This window comes from Phasianus colchicus, chromosome 1 (assembly GCF_987193195.1).
Source record: "Phasianus colchicus chromosome 1, bPhaCol1.hap1.1, whole genome shotgun sequence".
NCBI lineage: Eukaryota > Metazoa > Chordata > Aves > Galliformes > Phasianidae > Phasianus > Phasianus colchicus.
The window spans coordinates 50,228,091-50,245,592 of record NC_143436.1 but is presented as its reverse complement, the minus strand read 5'-3'; the positions used below and the strand labels follow the sequence as shown (position 1 = coordinate 50,245,592).

Sequence of the window (17,502 nt, the reverse complement as noted above, 5' to 3'; positions counted from 1 at the left end):
TACAGTTATTGGCCAGATGTGTGGTACTTATCAGACACAGCGAGCTGCTCTCTACCCAAGAATAAGTTTTGTATTTAAATGTCTTAGGAAGCCCAAACTTCGCAGATCACTGTTGCAATCCATGCAAAGAAAACTGAGGGAGTATTGATCTACTACACCATGATGGCCTTTAGGCGATCTCTGAGCAGTTCAGCTTCACAAGTAGGAACACTTCAGTTAGCAAGTGGTTTCCCAAGGGAATGACAATTCTGGACATTCCTGTATTTAGATTCGTCAGTAATTTTATTTTCTTAAAAAAAAAAAAATCAGCATTTAAAAATAAGTGAAATTAGAGATTTCCCCTTGCGCACTGCCGTACGATTTCAGCTCCCCATACACCTCTTAGAGAAGTCTCTTGCCTGATCTGAAGGAAGGGTTGTGCTATGTGTACTGATCCTGGCTCTACCAGCTGCTACACAGTAGCCACAGTCCTATGCTTGGTCTGTGCTGCTTCACTTCAAAGCAACAACTCCAGCAGCCCAAATACACACGTTGTGCTGCGGAACCAACATACCTTATTCCCCCATAGAGTAAACCATTCTGAAACAGAGAGATAGACCTGTTAGAGGCTGAAGTATTAGGAAGCTAGTGGGTAGGTTATAAAAGCCCTGAGCAGGCAGATGTGGAGATAGGAGGGGATTTTTTTTTCTTTTAAATGTCAAGCAGTAAATACAGTTGTACTATCACTTTTCAAGAAGTAATACAACAAGAATGGGTGTTGGAGTGGAATAATAGAAAAAGGGAGGGGAGAAGAGGCAGAGACACTTTAAGAATTAAGCCACTATTAAACAAAAATGTGATTTTTGAAATGGAACACTGATATCAAAACTATAATGTCATCAACTAAAGCTAGACATTAATTCCCCCTGACTTCACCATTACCCATTCCACACACACTCAAACTCATGGGCGCTCAGACCAACAGTCTCTCTATAGCTTGCTGTACAGACTGGATCTGAGGCTTTAGCTGCGATCCCTCCTTGATAGTGATGGAGCAGGCGATGACAGGCCTGGAAACCCCACACGCCCGGCCCAAGGCCTGCTTGGAGCGCACGAACACGTAAGGAACGTTCTTGTCCTCGCAGAGAAGAGGGAGGTGCAGGATGATCTCCAAGGGTTCAGCATCAGCAGCCATCACAATGAACTCTGCTATTCCTCGGTTCAGTGTTTTGGTGGCTGTAAAAAGAAACTAAAAGTAAGTCTAGGTTCCATGAAGCACATCGCATAAACAACATTAGGAGATGCTGAAGTCAGCATGAGCAAGAAGGGGCAGCAAGAGGCCAGGCCAAAGAAAACTGTCAGCTACAGGGCCATGTAATAACACAGCTCCAAGTCCAGAATGAACAATTTGCAGTCAGCAGCACACCCATGAGATGAAGAGGCTGACCCTGGAGTGCCAACAGCAGGTCCCTGGGAAGGATTATTCATAGGGTCACATCTAGTTTACCACACCCAGCTCTACATCTTGAGAGATTCACAAAGGAGTGAGGCCAGCACAGGGCTAGCAGCTGGAGCACTCCGTAGATGAGACCAAGGGATCTGGATCTGTGCAGACTGGAGAAGAACCAGCCAAGGTTGGAGGACAATAACTGCTGCCTTCTGCCACTCCAAGGAGACTGCAGAAAGGATGGAGCCAGGTTATCCCCATCAGCACACAGTATAAAGGACAAGTTGTAGACTGTGACTGTTGCCTTGGGGAAATTCTGGGGACATGAGGGAAAAAAAATTCTGACAGGAGAACAGTTTAAGTTTAATGAGTTTCCATGCTTAAGGATTTTTTTTTTTTTTCTTCAAATAAAGCTTAACCAGATAAAGCCCTGAGCAGCTTGATCCAGCTGTGAAAGGTGCCATTCTCTGAGCAGGCTGCATTACAGAGCTCCCCTCAAACCCCTGTTATCTTATGATTTTAAGCTGGCAAGGCACCTGGTCATCCCAGTGCCGCATGACAAATGATCACAGTGAACACACTCTGAGCATTTAGGAGGAAGAAAGAGAGGGATATTCGTGTCAGCCAGAGCTATATAATATTCACGGCTCGCAGCTGGAGAAAAAAATACAACCTCCAGCCACAGCTTCCTACAGCACTCCCAGCATGCCTTGCTGGTCCCACCTTCGTTGGCTCCTTTGCGTAGCTGCTTGTAGTTGCAGGACTGTTGCACGAGGTCCAGCAGCGTCTTGGTGAGCTGCGCGTCAGCCAGCGGGTAAGCTTTGGGGTTCACCTCTGCCTCACTCTAGAAACAGGGGAAAGGAAAAGATGGGAGAATGGTACATCAGGGGCAAAGAACTTTGTTCCGAAGGACATCAGAGACGCAGCGAGTCCACCACGTGTAGTGCATCACAGAACACCTATGGTTGAAAAAGAGCTCCAGGATCACCCAGTCCAACCTTCAGCTCACCCCCACCACTGAGCACGTCCCTCAGTGCCACATCCACACGGCTCTGGAACACCTCCGGGGTCGGTGACCCCACCACCTCCCTGGGCAGCCTGTGCCACCGCAGCACCACTCCTACTGAGGAATGCTTCCCGATACCCAACCCGAATGTCCCCTGGCGCAACTTGAGGCAATCACCTCTCATCCTATAGCTACCACCTGGGAGAAGAGGCTGCCCGCACCTCGCCACAACCTCCTTTCAGCCACCTACGTACACGCACATCACGAACAGCAGCCCACAACCCGTCCCCGGACGCCCCTCGGCGCAGCCCCACGCAGCGCGGTCCCCACGTGCTCCCCGCCCGCCCGCCGCCTCCCTGCGCGTGGAAGCGGACCCCTCCCCCGGCCGTGCCGAATCTCCCCCGGCCCCGCTCACCATGGCGGCGGCGCGGTGCAGCTCTCAGCGCGGCGCGAGAACGCACGGGGCCCAACGCTCCTCCGCGCAGCGGGCCGCACGCCGCCGGAACTGAGGGCACGGCGGAGGGAAGAGGCGGGCCTGGCTTCGCCGAGGGCCCCGCCCACCGCGCGCCCTAGCGGCCGTGGGGAGATGGCGGCGGGTTGCGAGAGGCTGCGCGACCGGCACGGCGCCCGGTGGACCCTGCCGTTCCGACCGCCGCTGTGCCTCGCCTGCGCTGTGGAGACCTTGGGCGACGGCGGAGCCTCGGTGGGGCTTCCCCTTCCCTCTAAGCGTCCGTACCCCGAGCGGCCTGCTCCTGCGCTGAGGCAGGGCTCGGGGCACGCGGGGTGACGCTTTTAGTGCCACGATCAGCGTTGGGGCGGGCCCGCTGCTAACGGCTGTCTTCCGCCCGCAGCTGGTGCGGAAGAAGCACGCGCTGTGCCGTCTGCGCGATGCCCTGGCGTGGCGGGCGCTGCCGGTCGTCCAGCTGCTGGCTCCAGACGAGAGGGGCTGCCTCTGTCTGATAGGAACGCTCTTCGGTAAGGGCTCCCACACGGCCTAACGCAGCACCAGGGAGTGCCCTTCTCGTAGGGTTGGAAGGGACCTCGAAGCCCACGCCGTGCGGTGAGCAGGGCTGCCACCCGCAGCTCAGCTGCCCAGGGCCCCATCCAGCCTGGCCTTGAACCTCCAGCACTGGGGCACCGCAGCTCTCTGGGCAGCTGTGCCAGCTCCGCACTGCCTTCTGAGTGACAATTTTAGACATCTTGTCTAAATGTCCCCTCTTTTAGTTGAAAACTGTTCCGCCTTGTCTTACAGCAATCTACCCGTGTGAAAAATCAGTCCCCTGTCTGCTTGTAAGCTTCTTTGAAGTACTGGAAGGCTGCAATGAGGTCTCCCTGCAGCCTTCTCTTGTCCAGGCTGAACAAGCCCAGCTCCCTCAGCCTGTCTTCATAGGAAAGGTGCTCCAGCCCTCTGAGCATCTTTGTGACCTCCTCTGGACCCAGTCCAACAGCCCCATATCTTTCTTGTGCTGAGGCCCCAGGTGTAGATGTGGTACTCCAGCTGGGGCTTTAAAAAGGCAGAGCAGAGGGGGACGATCACCTCATTCATCCTGTTGGCCACCCTTCTTTTGGTTCCGCACCAGCTGCGGGTGGAAGACTGTTGGCCTTCTGGGCTACAGGAGCATACTGCTGGTTCATGTCCAGCTTTTCATCCATCAGGATTCCCAAATCCTTCTCAATGAGCTGCTCTCAATGAGTTATTCTCCCAGTCTGTAAATGTATCTGGGATTTCTCTAACCCAGGCTTCTCCACATTCAACTTCCCCCTAAAAACAGCAATAGACCACTGAAGTACCCAATTCCATACTTCTGCCAACATTCTCCATTACATGTTGCTATTCCCCACAAAAAAGGGTCTGTCATTCCAAACAGACTAGGGTAATTAATTTCCCTCTTCCCCAAGGAGCAGAACTGGCATGTTAGTAAGACTCCCACAGCTTTCCTAAGTATCTTGACAGATTTTTAAAGTCTTTCTGGGGAACTGAGTGCTCTGGCTTACGGCTCTTCCCAGAACACCCTCTGTTCTGGTCTCACGCCTCAGTGCTTTCTCATCTTGTGGCACTATATGAAGATCCACACAGAAATGGAAGCGTGAACTTAAAAAGGGTCTTACAGATTTGCTATCAAATGGTACAGTATTTCTTTCCCCCACTGTCATTTTGTATTTGCTGAAATCCTTTGAGCTGTAGGTCTACGACACCTGTTTCTTCCTGGTGGGTCAGCCTCCCAGCAGAACGCAGTGCTCAGAGAGATGTCAGAAAGTGCCTTCAGTCCCTTAGATCTCGAACATCTCTCACTGTTTCTGTTTGCACAGCAGTGCTGTGGGCAAGGACTTTGAAATATCTAAAATCCTGTCAGAGGAGAAATAATGGTGTAAATGAAGGAACGGTAAGGCAGGAAGAGAAAGGTGGAGGGTATGAATGCAAATGCTTCCAAAGAGCAATTATACTGAATTCCTTGAAGTCCACGGTCTCATTTGCACATCACAGATATGTGCTTTGTGCGAGGTGACTTACAAGCCCCTTCCCTTGCCACAACACTGAATAATTCAAGCTGCGTTTCCCAGCTGGTTTCCCAGAACAAACTGTGCTTTGCACACTGGAAACAGCTTTATTAGAATGTTGTGCAGGTTTCATTCTCTTGGTCACACAAATTTTTATTGAGCACTGTCTGCACACAATCCTATACAGATGTGGAGGGAGTAGTGCTTACGGCCACTTCACTCCTACACTGTAGGATCCTAAACCAAATACCCCAGAAGACAGAGCTGTACTTGGATTTCAGTGCTCTGTTTTTAAATAATCAGTCTGTGTGCTTGTCTGAAAAGGTACACAGTTAAATTTTTAGGGGACAGCTTTGCTATAATTGATTGGCATTTTCAGTACTGTAAAGGGAGAAGACTTGGTGATGAGTAAGAATAAGGGTAAGATAAGAAGGACACCTCATAGCTGGGCTTTGACTCCTATCATTCTGTAGTGTTGTAATTCGGATGTATGATGCTGTAACATGCAGTGGTGTTCGCAGTTTCATGTTTACCTACATAGGTGGAGCCACTGAGTTCAACTACAAAGCACATAAATTCTGAGAGAACAGAACACCCCATGCCCCTTTTTCCTGGTTATGAGGGCACCTTTTGCAGAATCCACCCTCTTCTGACAGAGTCAGATTGGCCTCTTGTGAAGCAGGGGGAAACAAACTGGTACTGAAATAATGTGCAGCTATTTTTACAAGAAGGCTTTACAGCACCAATGATTACAAGCAAAAATGAGTTCTGCAATTGATTGTGCTTTATCTTTTAGGGATGTGTCATGCTGTGGAAGACAGCGATACCCAAGACCAGTTTGGAGAAGGTGAGGTACAGATGCTGTGTGCTAGTCAGTGGCAGTCTGTGAGAGGCATCCATCTTGTCTGATAGCTCAGCTTCTGCACAGCTTGAATTGAGGAGAGCTATTTTCTATCAGTTGCAAAAGTGATAAGCAGATCATTCCAGTATTTTGTGGTGTGTACATATGAAGTGTATGTGCATTTAAATGTTAGCATTTCTCCCTCAAGTTCTGTGTGTGCCTTCAGATGGGTAGCGCTTGTAAATAAAGCTCCATCTTTGAACCTGACCAAATGGAAATCTTCATATTGGCTTCACTGAGCTTTGGAATCTAGTGCTTTTTCCTCAGGACAAACAGTATTTGGGATGTAGCTGTACAGCTTCTAGATTTCTCTCTCTTAGCAGTCCTTCATTTGTAATCTGGAAGCGCCTGCAGGGCTGAGAAGGGATGTCTGCAGTCCTATTAACCTTGGGCGTCTCTGCTGAGTCTTGTGATATTCACAGAGCAGTGATTTCCTCCTGTCCAGCCATGAGAGATGAAAGGAGATGTGATCAGCTCCTTTCAGAGAGGTATCAGTTTTCAGACACGTGCTTGAAAAGTGTTGCAGAGGTGAGAGATCTTTCTGTCAGGATGCAGTTCTGCTGAGAGATGGATAATTTCAAAGGAATTTTAACTTAATGATACCTAATTACTGAATGTTCTTAGAAATAGAATGTTCTTAGAAATTCTGAGAGTTCCAGGCAGGAAAGGGCCATTAAAGCATCTATATATCATCTGCCTCAAGATACGCCTCTGCTCAGAAAGTTGGCCCTTCATCTAAAGTAGGTCTCCTAGATAAACTCACAGTATTGCCCTGGATATACCAAGAGATGGTACACCTAGAAGTCTCAGTTGTTGTTTTTTTTTTTTTTTAAATGCTTTCTTAGAATAAGAGTAAAAAGAATGTGTTAGAGTACAGTGTGCCCTGTTTGAAATGAGTCATGGCATGACAAGAAGATATATCCAAACTAGCTTTATCAAATCGTATGGAGTGATATTCTGTACTGTGTCTCAGTTAAGAGTCACAAAGATAAGTAGGGCCTCAATTTATGGAAACCTGTGTATGTATGATAGACTGTAATGTTACCTTCTCTGCAAGGCTGTTTTTAAAGGCCAGCTTTCATACTGTAGGGTGCCTGCTCTATTCAAGTATCAGATTTTTTAATAGTTTCAAACTTGGGCTTTGTTTCCTTCCGTTCCTTGTATTTACTTGATGTCCTGATAGACCCTTTGTCATTTCCATGCATGGGTTGTGGTGCTGCTAGAACAGGATTGCTGCTGTAATGTTGCTGCAGAGAGCCTCAGCTGGGCTATCAGAACTAATAGCATTGGGGCTTTGCTGTTACCCTGCACTCTCAGCAGCCCCACGTTCATTTAATAGCTAAGCTCTTTGCTCACTGGCCTGCTAAAGCCCTGTGGAAGATGGATTGTGAGTGCTCTTCAATGTGAATTACTGATCCCATTTCTTCTGCCTAGTTCTTGTGCAGCTTATAGTGGAGCTGAAGTCAGAGCAGTACTTGCGCTGCATTCTGGATGAAAGCCAAAAAGAGGTCAGTGAAGATGAATTCTCTGCCCTTCCCTTCAGTTCTTCAGAGGTTGAAAAGATGAGAATGAGAGGCCCTGTGAGACTGTAGCTACTGCTTTGGGATGCAGTTTCTACTGTACTGAGATGTCCTAATGCCAGTTCCCCTGCTGTGGTTTTGGCACTGGTGTCTTCTCTGGAGTTTTGCTATTGCTCTCATGGCATGCTGTGGCTGTATGGCTTCATAATGCTTTAATGAAACTGTGTGCCTTCCTCAGATTCTTCTTTTCCTCCTTTCCCGAGTCAGTGAAATGAGGAGCTTTCACAGCCTTCTGCTGTCTTCATTCCTAAGTTTGTGATGGTCCTGTGGGGTACAAAAAATTGAGAAATAGCAAAAGCAGGGAGAAATTCAGCCCATTTATCTGCTCTTATAGGAGCTGGAGGGGAAAGGGGCAACAATAAAGAGATTTCTTGGATAAATTAAAGAAACACTGCTGCATTTTGGGGATTTTAGGTGTGTTCAGAGTTTTCCTCTGATTTATCCTAAATGGTGAAAAGGTCCTGGTTTAGGTGAAGATCCTGTTTTGGAGAGAGCATATTGGTTTTCGTGTCTTTCTAACTGTGTACTGTGTTCTCAGCTGTGAAACATTTCCTTCCTCTGTCTCCTCTACAGCTGTGCAAAGCAACTACCAGGAGAGGCAGCCTGCCCACGTTCACTCTCTTGGGGAAGCTAGCAGATGCTGTCCCAGTCTTTGCTGACATACTGGTGGTCGAGCACAGTGAGTAGCCTGTCACGCTCCACTGAAGGGTTGTAGTCACAGCACTAACACACATAAGTATGCACGCACTGTCTTTCTCCTGCTGTGTGCATTTACAAAGGTTGCACAAGAATCCTGTCCCTGAAGATGAAGTGGCACGCAGACCTCCTGGGTTGCTGGTCAGTACCTCAGTAGTAGGCTTGGTGTTGTGCTCTTAGCCATCCTGACAAAAACAGCCTCTGAGAATTGTGTTTGTCGGTATGCCTTGTGGGCAATATATGTTTTGTTTTCCTCTCCTTGGTTCAGCCTCTGGAGTCTGGTGAGCATACTTAGCTCTTTGTAGAGGTGGTGGTGGTGGAAATCCCTATGGTGAACAGTTTTCTCCTTGGGCCATTTTTTACTGTACCTCTGCTCAGAGACTCTTAGAAGCATTCCCATTGTCCAAGAATGTGTGACTGGATCAGAGGGAGAAACAGTGGTGAGGTAACACAACATCCACTTTGTATTTATTAATCTATGTACACCAGTCTGTGTAGTAGGCTTGTGCAAGTTGTACTGGTTTTGGCTGAGAGACGATATAGTGAGTGGTTGTGTGGTGCTTGGCTGCCTACTGGATTTAAATCACAACACAGGTTTTTGAGGGAAATAGGCCGATGCTTTAAAAAAGTCAGCTTACAACTCAGCTCATTGGTATGAATGTTTGCCATTTCTGTTCCTCATACTAGGTAATTTAGTGGATCATCTGTTGGTGGGCTTGATGTACCCAAATGAAGGTGTAAAGGCTGCTGTCTGTTACTTGTATGGCAAGCTGTACTCCTCTCCTGTTGGCACAGAAAAGCTCTCAGCACACTTTGAAGAAAGGCTCTGTGGCCTCTTCTTGAATACTTTTGGCCATGCACAGACAAAGGAGCTGCAGATTAATTGCTTGGGTAAGGCACTACTGAGAGAAACTGCAAGGTGCAAGGGAAGGTTTAGAGCAAAGCAGAAATCCTTGGATGGTTTAAATACCCTGATGTGGGTCAGGCTTTAGAAGAGCTGTTTTTCTGCTCGTTTGAAGCAATTGATCCTTTCTGTTACTAGACAGCAGTGAAGTAACCCAGACCTGCTGTTGTGCTCCTCCAGCCTCTGTTGTCCCTAAAGCCCAATGGTTGCCTAGCACTGATTAATCTTCAGAGTTTCCTCAGGGTTTGCCCTGTGATTTGATTTGTCTGAATATGATGCTACCGGACTCAAACTGCCTGAATGCAAACACACTGCACAGACAGGTGGGTTTTGTATAAGCACCAGAACAGAATAACATATGGAAGGGTCAGTTTTGTGCATTTATTCTTCATATTGCACTTAGCAGCTGTTGCTAGAGAGCACAGTTTCAGCTTTCCTGGCACTGCTTGGTTGCAAACCATCCAAGGATTTCCTTTTCCTTGTAGGATGCAAGAAGGAATTGGATTGCTCCTCAGATCTACTCAGCTGCTAGGAAAGGATGATAATTTCTTTGAAAGTTGATCTCACGCCTTATCCCTTGTGAATTTGTGCTGATGTGTACAGATGATTTGCATCAATATCTGTAGCAGTGCTCTATGCTTCTATACTGAGGGTTTTTTTTTTTTTTTTTTTTTTTTTTTTTTTGTGTGTGTGTGTGTGTATGTGTGTATGTCCTTTAACAAAATGCAGCTGTTTCAGCAAGAGTCTATGAAAGCAGAAAGGGAAGATAAATGCCACGGCTCTAGGAAGTATTCCAGGGAAAATATCTAGTTAACTGTTTGGTCCTTGGCTGTAGCATGGTGAAAAATGCAAATTAAGAGCTCTCTAAAGAAACAATGTAAGGGGAAAGTACTGGAGCACAGAAGACAAGTAGAAGGTTCAAGGGGTCATTTACTACTGCACATACAGATCTCTCAGGAATGGGGAGCAATCAGACCTGGCGAAAGAACAGCAACAAGGGGTTGCCAGACGCATAGCTCATGGCACTTGCTGTATATGTAAGTCAGAAGAAGCTTGCTCAACTTGAAGTTAGGGTCTTTGCTCAGAGTGCTGGAAAGAGAAGGAAACTGACAAGTCTTCGGCTGTAAGTACTCCTGAATTAATTCCATGTCCATTTTATGATGCTCACTTTTGCTCCCCTTTTTGCAGGTTTGCTGAAGGAGCTGCTGAAATCTGACCGTTTTGTATCCATTCTTATGAATAATCCAAAACCAGAAGAAGAATCTGAAAACTCTGATTTGTTAGAAGGGGAAAATCCACTTCCGCTCATTCTCAAAAAGGTGATTGATGAAGTAGTCTTACAGTATGCAACCTATGACTTTTTAACACATTATCCCTTGTTCTGAGGTGAATTGCTAGTTCACGTAAGAGTTTGATAGCCTGTATTGAATTTTTATTTGAGGCATTTGGGTTCTGTTGCCAACACTGACCAGCAATAGAGACTGCAGTGGAAAATTTGGACACCACCATTGGTCTCCTTATTGTTTGTTCCTGCATCCTGGAATTTTTACTTGTGGCCTCAGCTGGTTTTACTCACTGGTGCTTAAGTTCTGATACAGCTCTGGTAGTGCCAACAATATCAAGGTGGAGCTATTCCTATTCACAATATTATTTATTGTGGTTCTCACAGTGTATTTTTGAGTGCTTATAATCCAGTATTTTATCTTGCTTTGCCAAGTTTAACCAATGAAATGCGTGTTAAAAGAGACACCTTCATTTATGTTTAAATTTTTTAAATTTAGAGGAAACTGTTACTATTCATACCTGCACAGTTGACTTCCTCTCTTCTTTTTGCTTTTTTTCACGACAGCTTTTGTTGACCAGAGATGAGATGTTACAGGCAGCAAGCTCTCACTGTATGGCTGCAGTGCTGGTTCACTCTCCCAGCAGATACGCTCCTGCCTTTATCCATGCTGATGTTCCAGGTGAAGAAGTGCAATAACATTGTATTGTCCATTTCCCTGGCTTTTTGTTCTAGGAATCAGTCTGGCTCCATGAAATCCACGGATGACATAATCTATGCAATGACCTTTTAGTATCAGTAGAAATGTCTAATGTGATTTTAGAAACAGTAGTGAAGAATGAGTTTTCAATTGAAAGTATAGAAGTAGTTGTCAACTGGCAAAATGGGATTTCCTCAGCAAGAATTTGGTCAAGAAACCTCTTGAAGCATAGGTGCAAAGTCTAAACTAGCTGTGTTTCCATCTTATCTTACTAAATATTGTGAATTTTCATTGAATTTGATCTAGTAGATCTGGCTTTGGAATATAGCTTTAGGAGATGGTTTGTTGTTCACTCTATTCCCAGAAGACAGAATTGCTTTGATTTTGCAAATTCTTTGTGAGATGTGAAAGTTTGTAGGAAAAAAAAGATCACCGCATCTGTGTTAAAGCTTGCTTTGTGACTTCATTTACGCCAGAGGCTGGAGCCACAATTCAGCTCCTGCCTGTTAAGTTTATGCTGGGAAGAAGCCTGCCTGGGGGACTCTGCTCTCCAGTCACTGTGTTTTGAAGGCTAGCATGCATCTGAGTATTCACTCCATCCTCCATTCCTTCCATTTCATAATACATCCATTCTCCCTCTGGCTGTCAGTATGATTCCTGCTTCCTTCCTCCTTCCTCTGCTCTGTTCTGGGAGCAGCTTTGCCATGCTGTGAGCCTCTTACCAGGGTGACCTTATTTGTATGTGTGTTTTCACAGAATTCCTTTTTGAGTGCCTCATGTGCAACAGTGAAATTCTCATCTGGTCAGTGTATTGCTCGCTGCTTCTCCTCACTGAAGAGCGCCTTTTCTTCTCCAAGTGTCACACAGTATATGGTGAGTCATCAGCCATTCTGACAGTGACCGCGAGTAATATTGCTGGCATTTGTTGTGCCTCTAGCTGAATCTCAGCGCTTTACACACAATCACAGTTTCTAGTCAGGATTGATAAAGGACTGAAAATGAGTACCTATCAGATGCATTTGTGATGTCTACTGCGCCTTGAATTTACAGTGTCGCTGTCCTAATGAGTTTCTGATGAGCGTGCATCCACTGTAATAACCAGTTGTTGTGACTGTTACTATAACCTGACTGCTAGTAATAGCCAGTTATCAGGAGTTACTGCTAGGTATCTCTGTGGAGGTGTCAAAGGTGGACTTAGAAATTCTGAGAGGCCAAATTACTTCCATTCTTCTGGACTTCCCCTCAGCAGTGGGAGCTGATGCCTGTTATCAGGGAGCTGAGCGAAAATGATGGCTTGGGCAGTTGTTTCAGCCAGTGGCTCAGAAGAATGATTGTTCAAATCTTCCTTCCTTTCAAATATTTGTTTTTCTCCCATCCTGGAATTGGGGGGGGGGGGAGAAAGGGGGATTAAAATCTTCCTCTGTAACTTCTCTTCAACATTGTAGGCATAGAATCTCTGGTGAGGAGTCTCCAGAATGTCCTGCAATTGAACAATGTGGAGTTACACAAGCAAGGGCTCCTGCTCTTCACTGAAATAGTGAAACGGTAAGGGCTTGCCCCTGTCAGGCTCACAGACGCAGAGTTTGGTGCCCTAAAATGGAAACTGTTGTGCTTTCGAGTTCTTTTTCCTAGGCCAAATATCTGCACTTCTTGAGCCCTTGTGTTCAGTCCTGTGAAGAAGGGCCTGATAGCTGTTTCCAAATCTCCCAGCTTGCCTTCTTTGTGCACGCTTCCACCAGTACATCTGCCTCTCCCTGCTTCCTTGGCAGTCTAGGGAGTGAATTCTCCTTTCATCTGTAGGCATAAAAGGCAAAGCCTAGGAAAGTCCAGGTGTACGTGAGCCAGCTGGCTCCTGCTAAGTGACAAAACAGAGCATGTAAATTCCATGGCTTCTAGTCCTCTGTCTTCATCTGAGCTAAATTCAAACAGCAAAAACAAATTCCAGGCCGAACTATTAATGCGTTCTGTCAGTTTCTCCCCTTGTTTTCTGCTAAGGAATAACATACTCTGGCTTGTTTTTCTTCTGTGCTTCCTGTTCCTGCCTGTATGATCTTGTTCATGTCGTGTTGTGCTAGTGACAGAATCTTGTTTTTGCCACTTAGGTCCCCCAAGAGAGCCCTAAAGCTGAATTTTGGAAATGTCAGTCAATTTTTGTAGCAAGTGGTAGGGTAAAAAGGAGAAAGAACAGTGTGATGAGGCCAGTGTGGGATCTGTCAGAAAGAGAAACCAAAACGTGGGAAACACTAATTACAGCATTTATGCTTGTAAAACAAAGAAAATGCTCTATGCAATTACTCTCATTTTCTAGCACACACGTCCTGTTTCTCAGAGGCCTACATTTAAAATGCCATTTTATTTTAAACTGTATCATATGGAGAAAATGGTCTCATGCTGGAACATCTCTTGGTTTTCCTTGCAGCTGGTTCTCTTACTCTGTAATTGACCCCCACGCTCTGATGTTATTCAGACAAGATGTTCTGCCTCTATTGGCACTGTCAGAAGTGTCAGGAATGGTGGTTAGCTCTCTGTGCTTTTCTCTCCCAGCACAACCAGAGTGGCGCGCAGAGTTTGGGATCCAAGGACAAGGGGCTGCAGGAAGGTGCAGGAGTTCTGTATTTAATGCGTTTGTTTCCCTAGCCCTGCAGACATCATAGTACACCATATTGCAAGTGGGTTTGTGCCTCTTGGGTGAGTCAGCAGTACTCCTCCATCCCTTCTTCCCTGCATGAGTCAGTGAAGACTTTTTTTCCTGATGTGTTTCACTTCAGAGGGTCAGTGATTAAAGGAAAGAAATAGAAGGGATTAATAAAAATAGAGTGTAAGTAGAAACAACTTGAAGTTCAGCACATATGGCTTGGGCCAGAGGCTGGTCCTGGTGCCTGCGTTCCCTGGCCTTATCCCTGCCTTGCCCACCTCTCTGCCCTTTCGCGCAGCAGAACGTGAAATGACTGCCAAGCTGGATTTGCTCCCACTGAGTGGCTAAAGAGTGGCTCTGCCTCTGTTCACTTTTTGCCCTGCAGCTGAGCTACTAATTTAATTTCTACTGCTGTTGATTCTTCTCTCCCATTTGTGCATGGGAGCACGTGCTCCTGGCTTGCCTTAGTCTTGTCATGTCTATGAAAATGAAGTAATGGGGAATACTCTGGCTTCCAAGTCTGGCTGCTATCATGCTCTGCTTTTTTTCTGGCTTTGCTTTTGGTGATACATTCTGGCAGACCATTAATACCTCTTTTCCACATGTAGCTGCTTACCTTCTCCTCTCTTTCACGAATGTACCTGACTTTCCAGGAGTCAGATGAGCACAGTATGCCATCTGTACATCTCTGCCCAGTAGTGGGATTAATGGCTTGTCATCCCTTTGTGCTCTCATGCTGAATGCTCAAAGGCATAGGGTCACAAAGTGATCAGATGACCAGAATGGTCACTATCAAGAAAAAATGTCAAAACAATTGAATTATGGTGGTTTTTGTTTTTTCCAGTTTACTTTTCAAGTTCTTGAAAGTCCCTGTCCTGCCACCATCTGGCAGTAGAATCACTGCAGGACTGTTAGAGAAGCTATTCTCTTGGCATTGTCCTTCTTCTAGAACGGTGGTGTTTGCTTGTTTACTCAGAAATATGAAATACTAGATGAACCTACAAATTCCAGAGCAGATGGCCTCAGCATAAAGTCCTATACAGGGACTGTGTTTTGCAGAGCCTCTTTTTTCATGTGTTTTTCATGTCAGTATGTGCGGGCACAGTACAAAGTCATCCAGATTGTAGGTTCTTTTCATCATAGTAGGACTCCAGACCTGCTGAAGTTCACTCTTTGTAGCAAACCCTCCACCTACTCAAGTTTGAGACTGCATCCTTGTGAGCAGCTGGCTCTGAATACTAAAAATCATGGCTGGAACCACATGGCTCTGTGCTCTGTTTGGTCAAATAAGGAGAGGGCAATACAGTTACTTAACCTGACAATATTCTCCTTGCTTACTCTGTTTTCTCTTTGCAGGCAACCAGTGGAAATTAAATTATTCACAAACCGAGGTATATGTATAGATGCCATTGATGTTTTGATGAAGACAGTGGACTGCCCAGTGCTGGAGGTGGTACTGGAGGCTGTGAAAGCTGTGGCAGCTTTTCTGAGGTAGGCAGGAAAGTATTTACAGGCTTTTCTTCAGATAGATCTGAAGAAATGTTGGTCTCTGCAGCTCCCCTGTGTCTGTGTGGGTGAGTGTACTCTGCAGTGGGAATTCTGGCTGAGATAGGCATGGGTACAGCAGAGCTAGCTTCCCACCCTGTGGGAAGGTGGGCTGCCAGGGTGATGAAGCTGTGGTAGGCAGCAAACTGCTGCAGTAAGGACCTAGCATCTCCGTCAGGCTTATTCTGCAGCTGCTGTGACTTTGGCATACTGTTGCCCATCCAGACAGATAAGAACAAGACTGTGCACAGTTATATGGTTCTTGATTGTAGTGAGAAGCTGTGATGCTGAATGTAGTGAGGGTGTGTTTGGGTTCACATCTGGAGAAGGCACTATACAGACATCCTGACTTTTGTGTGCTGTACTGGAGAGAGATGGCAGTGGCATATTGCTTTCCAAAGAGAAGTTAGTTCTGCTGGTGTTGCTTTCCCATGTGGAATGTTCCCAGCTGAGAACATGTTCATTGTCTTTCTGCTTGTTCAGGAAGGATCATCTGAGCTCCCCTCCAGTTCCATATGAAAATCTGCAGAAACTACTGGAGGCAGTGCTGAAGCGATGTGTTGACCTTTCCCCACCACACTGTAGCAACGAGCATGAAGTAAGTCAAGAGATACTGTGCACTTTGGTAGTACCAAGCAGAACAGGGATGATCCTCCTAGCATAGCATGTGGAAGTTGCATTTTTTTTCCATCTCCTTACCTGTGACTGTTGTAGTCTCTGGTGTTTCTTTTGATCCTCATGGGTTGAGATGGTAACAGTCTTTATCTATGAAGATAGATGCTGGTGAGTGCTTTTTCTAAATCAGTGAAAATATGTGGGGCACCATTTTAGTATACTGCTCTCTTTATATGTTCAGTGCTGCAAGGTAATTTGAACCTCCCCTTCTTTAGGCCCCCGCCTTGTAGGCTGTGTTAGTCAATTTATTTTTTGGCAATGAACATCTCTTACTGTGCCTTCAGACCAAGACAGTCACGTTGTATGCACAGTGTTTGCTCAGCAAGGGAATTGGTAGCTGCTACTTGAACTGCAAATTCTTTACTGTTCCTGGAATATGCAGTTAATGTGATGTGCTGCTGGGACCTGTGCACCTGTCAGGAGAGCTCTTGTAACTGATGGCCAGTGACATGACAAGGGCTGAATCTTCTTGCTCTGTGCTTAAGGCCACTTAAGTTTAGATTGCATGTCTGAAGTGGCAAGAACATCTTGTGGGGGTACCAGAACTCCAAATGCTTGTTGAACTGTCTTTAGGTCCACATCGTTTCTTACCTACTGCCCGTCTTCTCTGCCTGGAGAAAACAGGAGAGCTTTGTGCCCCATTGGTAGATGTTGGTCAGTCTGTTTGTGCACACAGAGCTTTGTGTCCCATTCAGGATAAAAAGCTTTACAGAAAAAATTAGGCAAGACAGTAACGACATACAGTCTGTGTTTAATGAGTGTAAAGGGAAAATGATTGTAGTTGTGATTAGGTGTCACAGTATCAAATGGGGAAATATAAAGAGTTCTGAACTGTCAGGCACCAGTGCATTGCTGTGTCCTCTGGTAGTATTCAGAGAAGACCACCACAGCTTGTTAAGGTTTAATGGCAGATTTTGAGTTCCAAGTGGTTTGTTCACAGTTTGGGCAGATGACAAATTCTGATCTGGAAGTTGGCTTCTGGCTGAACTCAGTAGGATGCTGTGTTAGAACAAAGGCCAGTATGTGGATAATTTCAAAGAATCACAGAGTGGCCAGGGCTGGAAGGGACCTCAAGGATCATGAATCTCCAACCCCCCTGCCACACGCAGGGCCACCAACCTCCCCATTTAGTACTAGACCAGGCTGCCCAGGACCCCATCCACTCTGGCCTTGAACACCTCCAGGGACGGGGCATCCACAGTCTCTCTGGGCAGCCTGTTCCAGCACTTCACCACTCTCTCTGTAAAGAATTTCCCCCGACATCCAACCTAAATCTCCCCTCCCTCAACTTAAAACCATTTCCCCTTGTCCTGCAATTATCAACCCTTTCAAAGAGTTGATTCCCCTCCTGTTTGTAGGCTCCCTTTAGGTATTGAAAAGCTGCAGTGAGGTCACCCTGGAGCCTTCTTTTCTCCAGGCTGAACAAGCCCAGCCCCCCTCAGCCTGTCCTCATAGGGGAGGTGCTCCAGTCCCCTGATCATCTTTGTGGCCCTCTTCTGGACCCTCTTCAACAGCTCCCTGTCTTTCTTGTACTGGGGGCTCCAGACCTGGACAGAGTACTCCAGACTGGGGCCTCACAAGAGCAGAGTAGAGGGGAACAATCACCTCCCTGTCCCTGCTGGTCACCCCTCTTTTGATGGAGTCCAGGACACC

The 17,502-nt window shown here is 46.3% G+C and overlaps 2 protein-coding genes across 13 annotated transcripts in view; one reads left to right on the top strand and one right to left on the bottom strand.

Moving 5' to 3' along the window:
• Positions 1-261: 261 nt before the first annotated feature.
• Positions 262-2,983, bottom strand: SNU13 (small nuclear ribonucleoprotein 13). The gene is made up of 3 exons (XM_031600279.2): positions 2,848-2,983; positions 2,150-2,270; positions 262-1,215 (listed from the first exon to the last, which is right to left on the bottom strand). Exons 1-3 carry the CDS (start codon positions 2,848-2,850, stop codon positions 953-955), a joined length of 387 nt encoding a protein of 128 aa, XP_031456139.1. The 5' UTR covers positions 2,851-2,983; the 3' UTR covers positions 262-952.
• Positions 2,984-3,006: 23 nt separating this feature from the next.
• LOC116233397 (coiled-coil domain-containing protein 134) overlaps positions 3,007-17,502 on the top strand; it is a 42,214-nt gene continuing 27,718 nt past the window's right edge. For 10 of the 12 annotated variants that reach the window (XR_004167958.2, XR_016467057.1, XR_016467056.1 and 7 more), the window contains exons 1-12: positions 3,007-3,135; positions 3,284-3,407; positions 5,728-5,778; positions 7,267-7,340; positions 7,986-8,091; positions 8,796-8,999; positions 10,201-10,331; positions 10,862-10,976; positions 11,751-11,867; positions 12,440-12,539; positions 14,986-15,120; positions 15,658-15,772. Coding sequence is in view for 7 of the 12 variants with exons in the window: in XM_090141680.1 (XP_089997806.1) it covers positions 3,019-3,135; positions 3,284-3,407; positions 5,728-5,778; positions 7,267-7,340; positions 7,986-8,091; positions 8,796-8,999; positions 10,201-10,331; positions 10,862-10,976; positions 11,751-11,867; positions 12,440-12,539; positions 14,986-15,120; positions 15,658-15,772 (1,389 nt within the window). In the remaining 5 variants the exon portion in view is untranslated. Of the gene's footprint in view, positions 3,136-3,282; positions 3,408-5,727; positions 5,779-7,266; positions 7,341-7,985; positions 8,092-8,795; positions 9,000-10,200; positions 10,332-10,861; positions 10,977-11,750; positions 11,868-12,439; positions 12,540-14,985; positions 15,121-15,657; positions 15,773-17,502 lie in introns of those variants that run through there. The other 2 variants (XM_090141658.1, XM_090141666.1) reach the window with 2 other exon arrangements.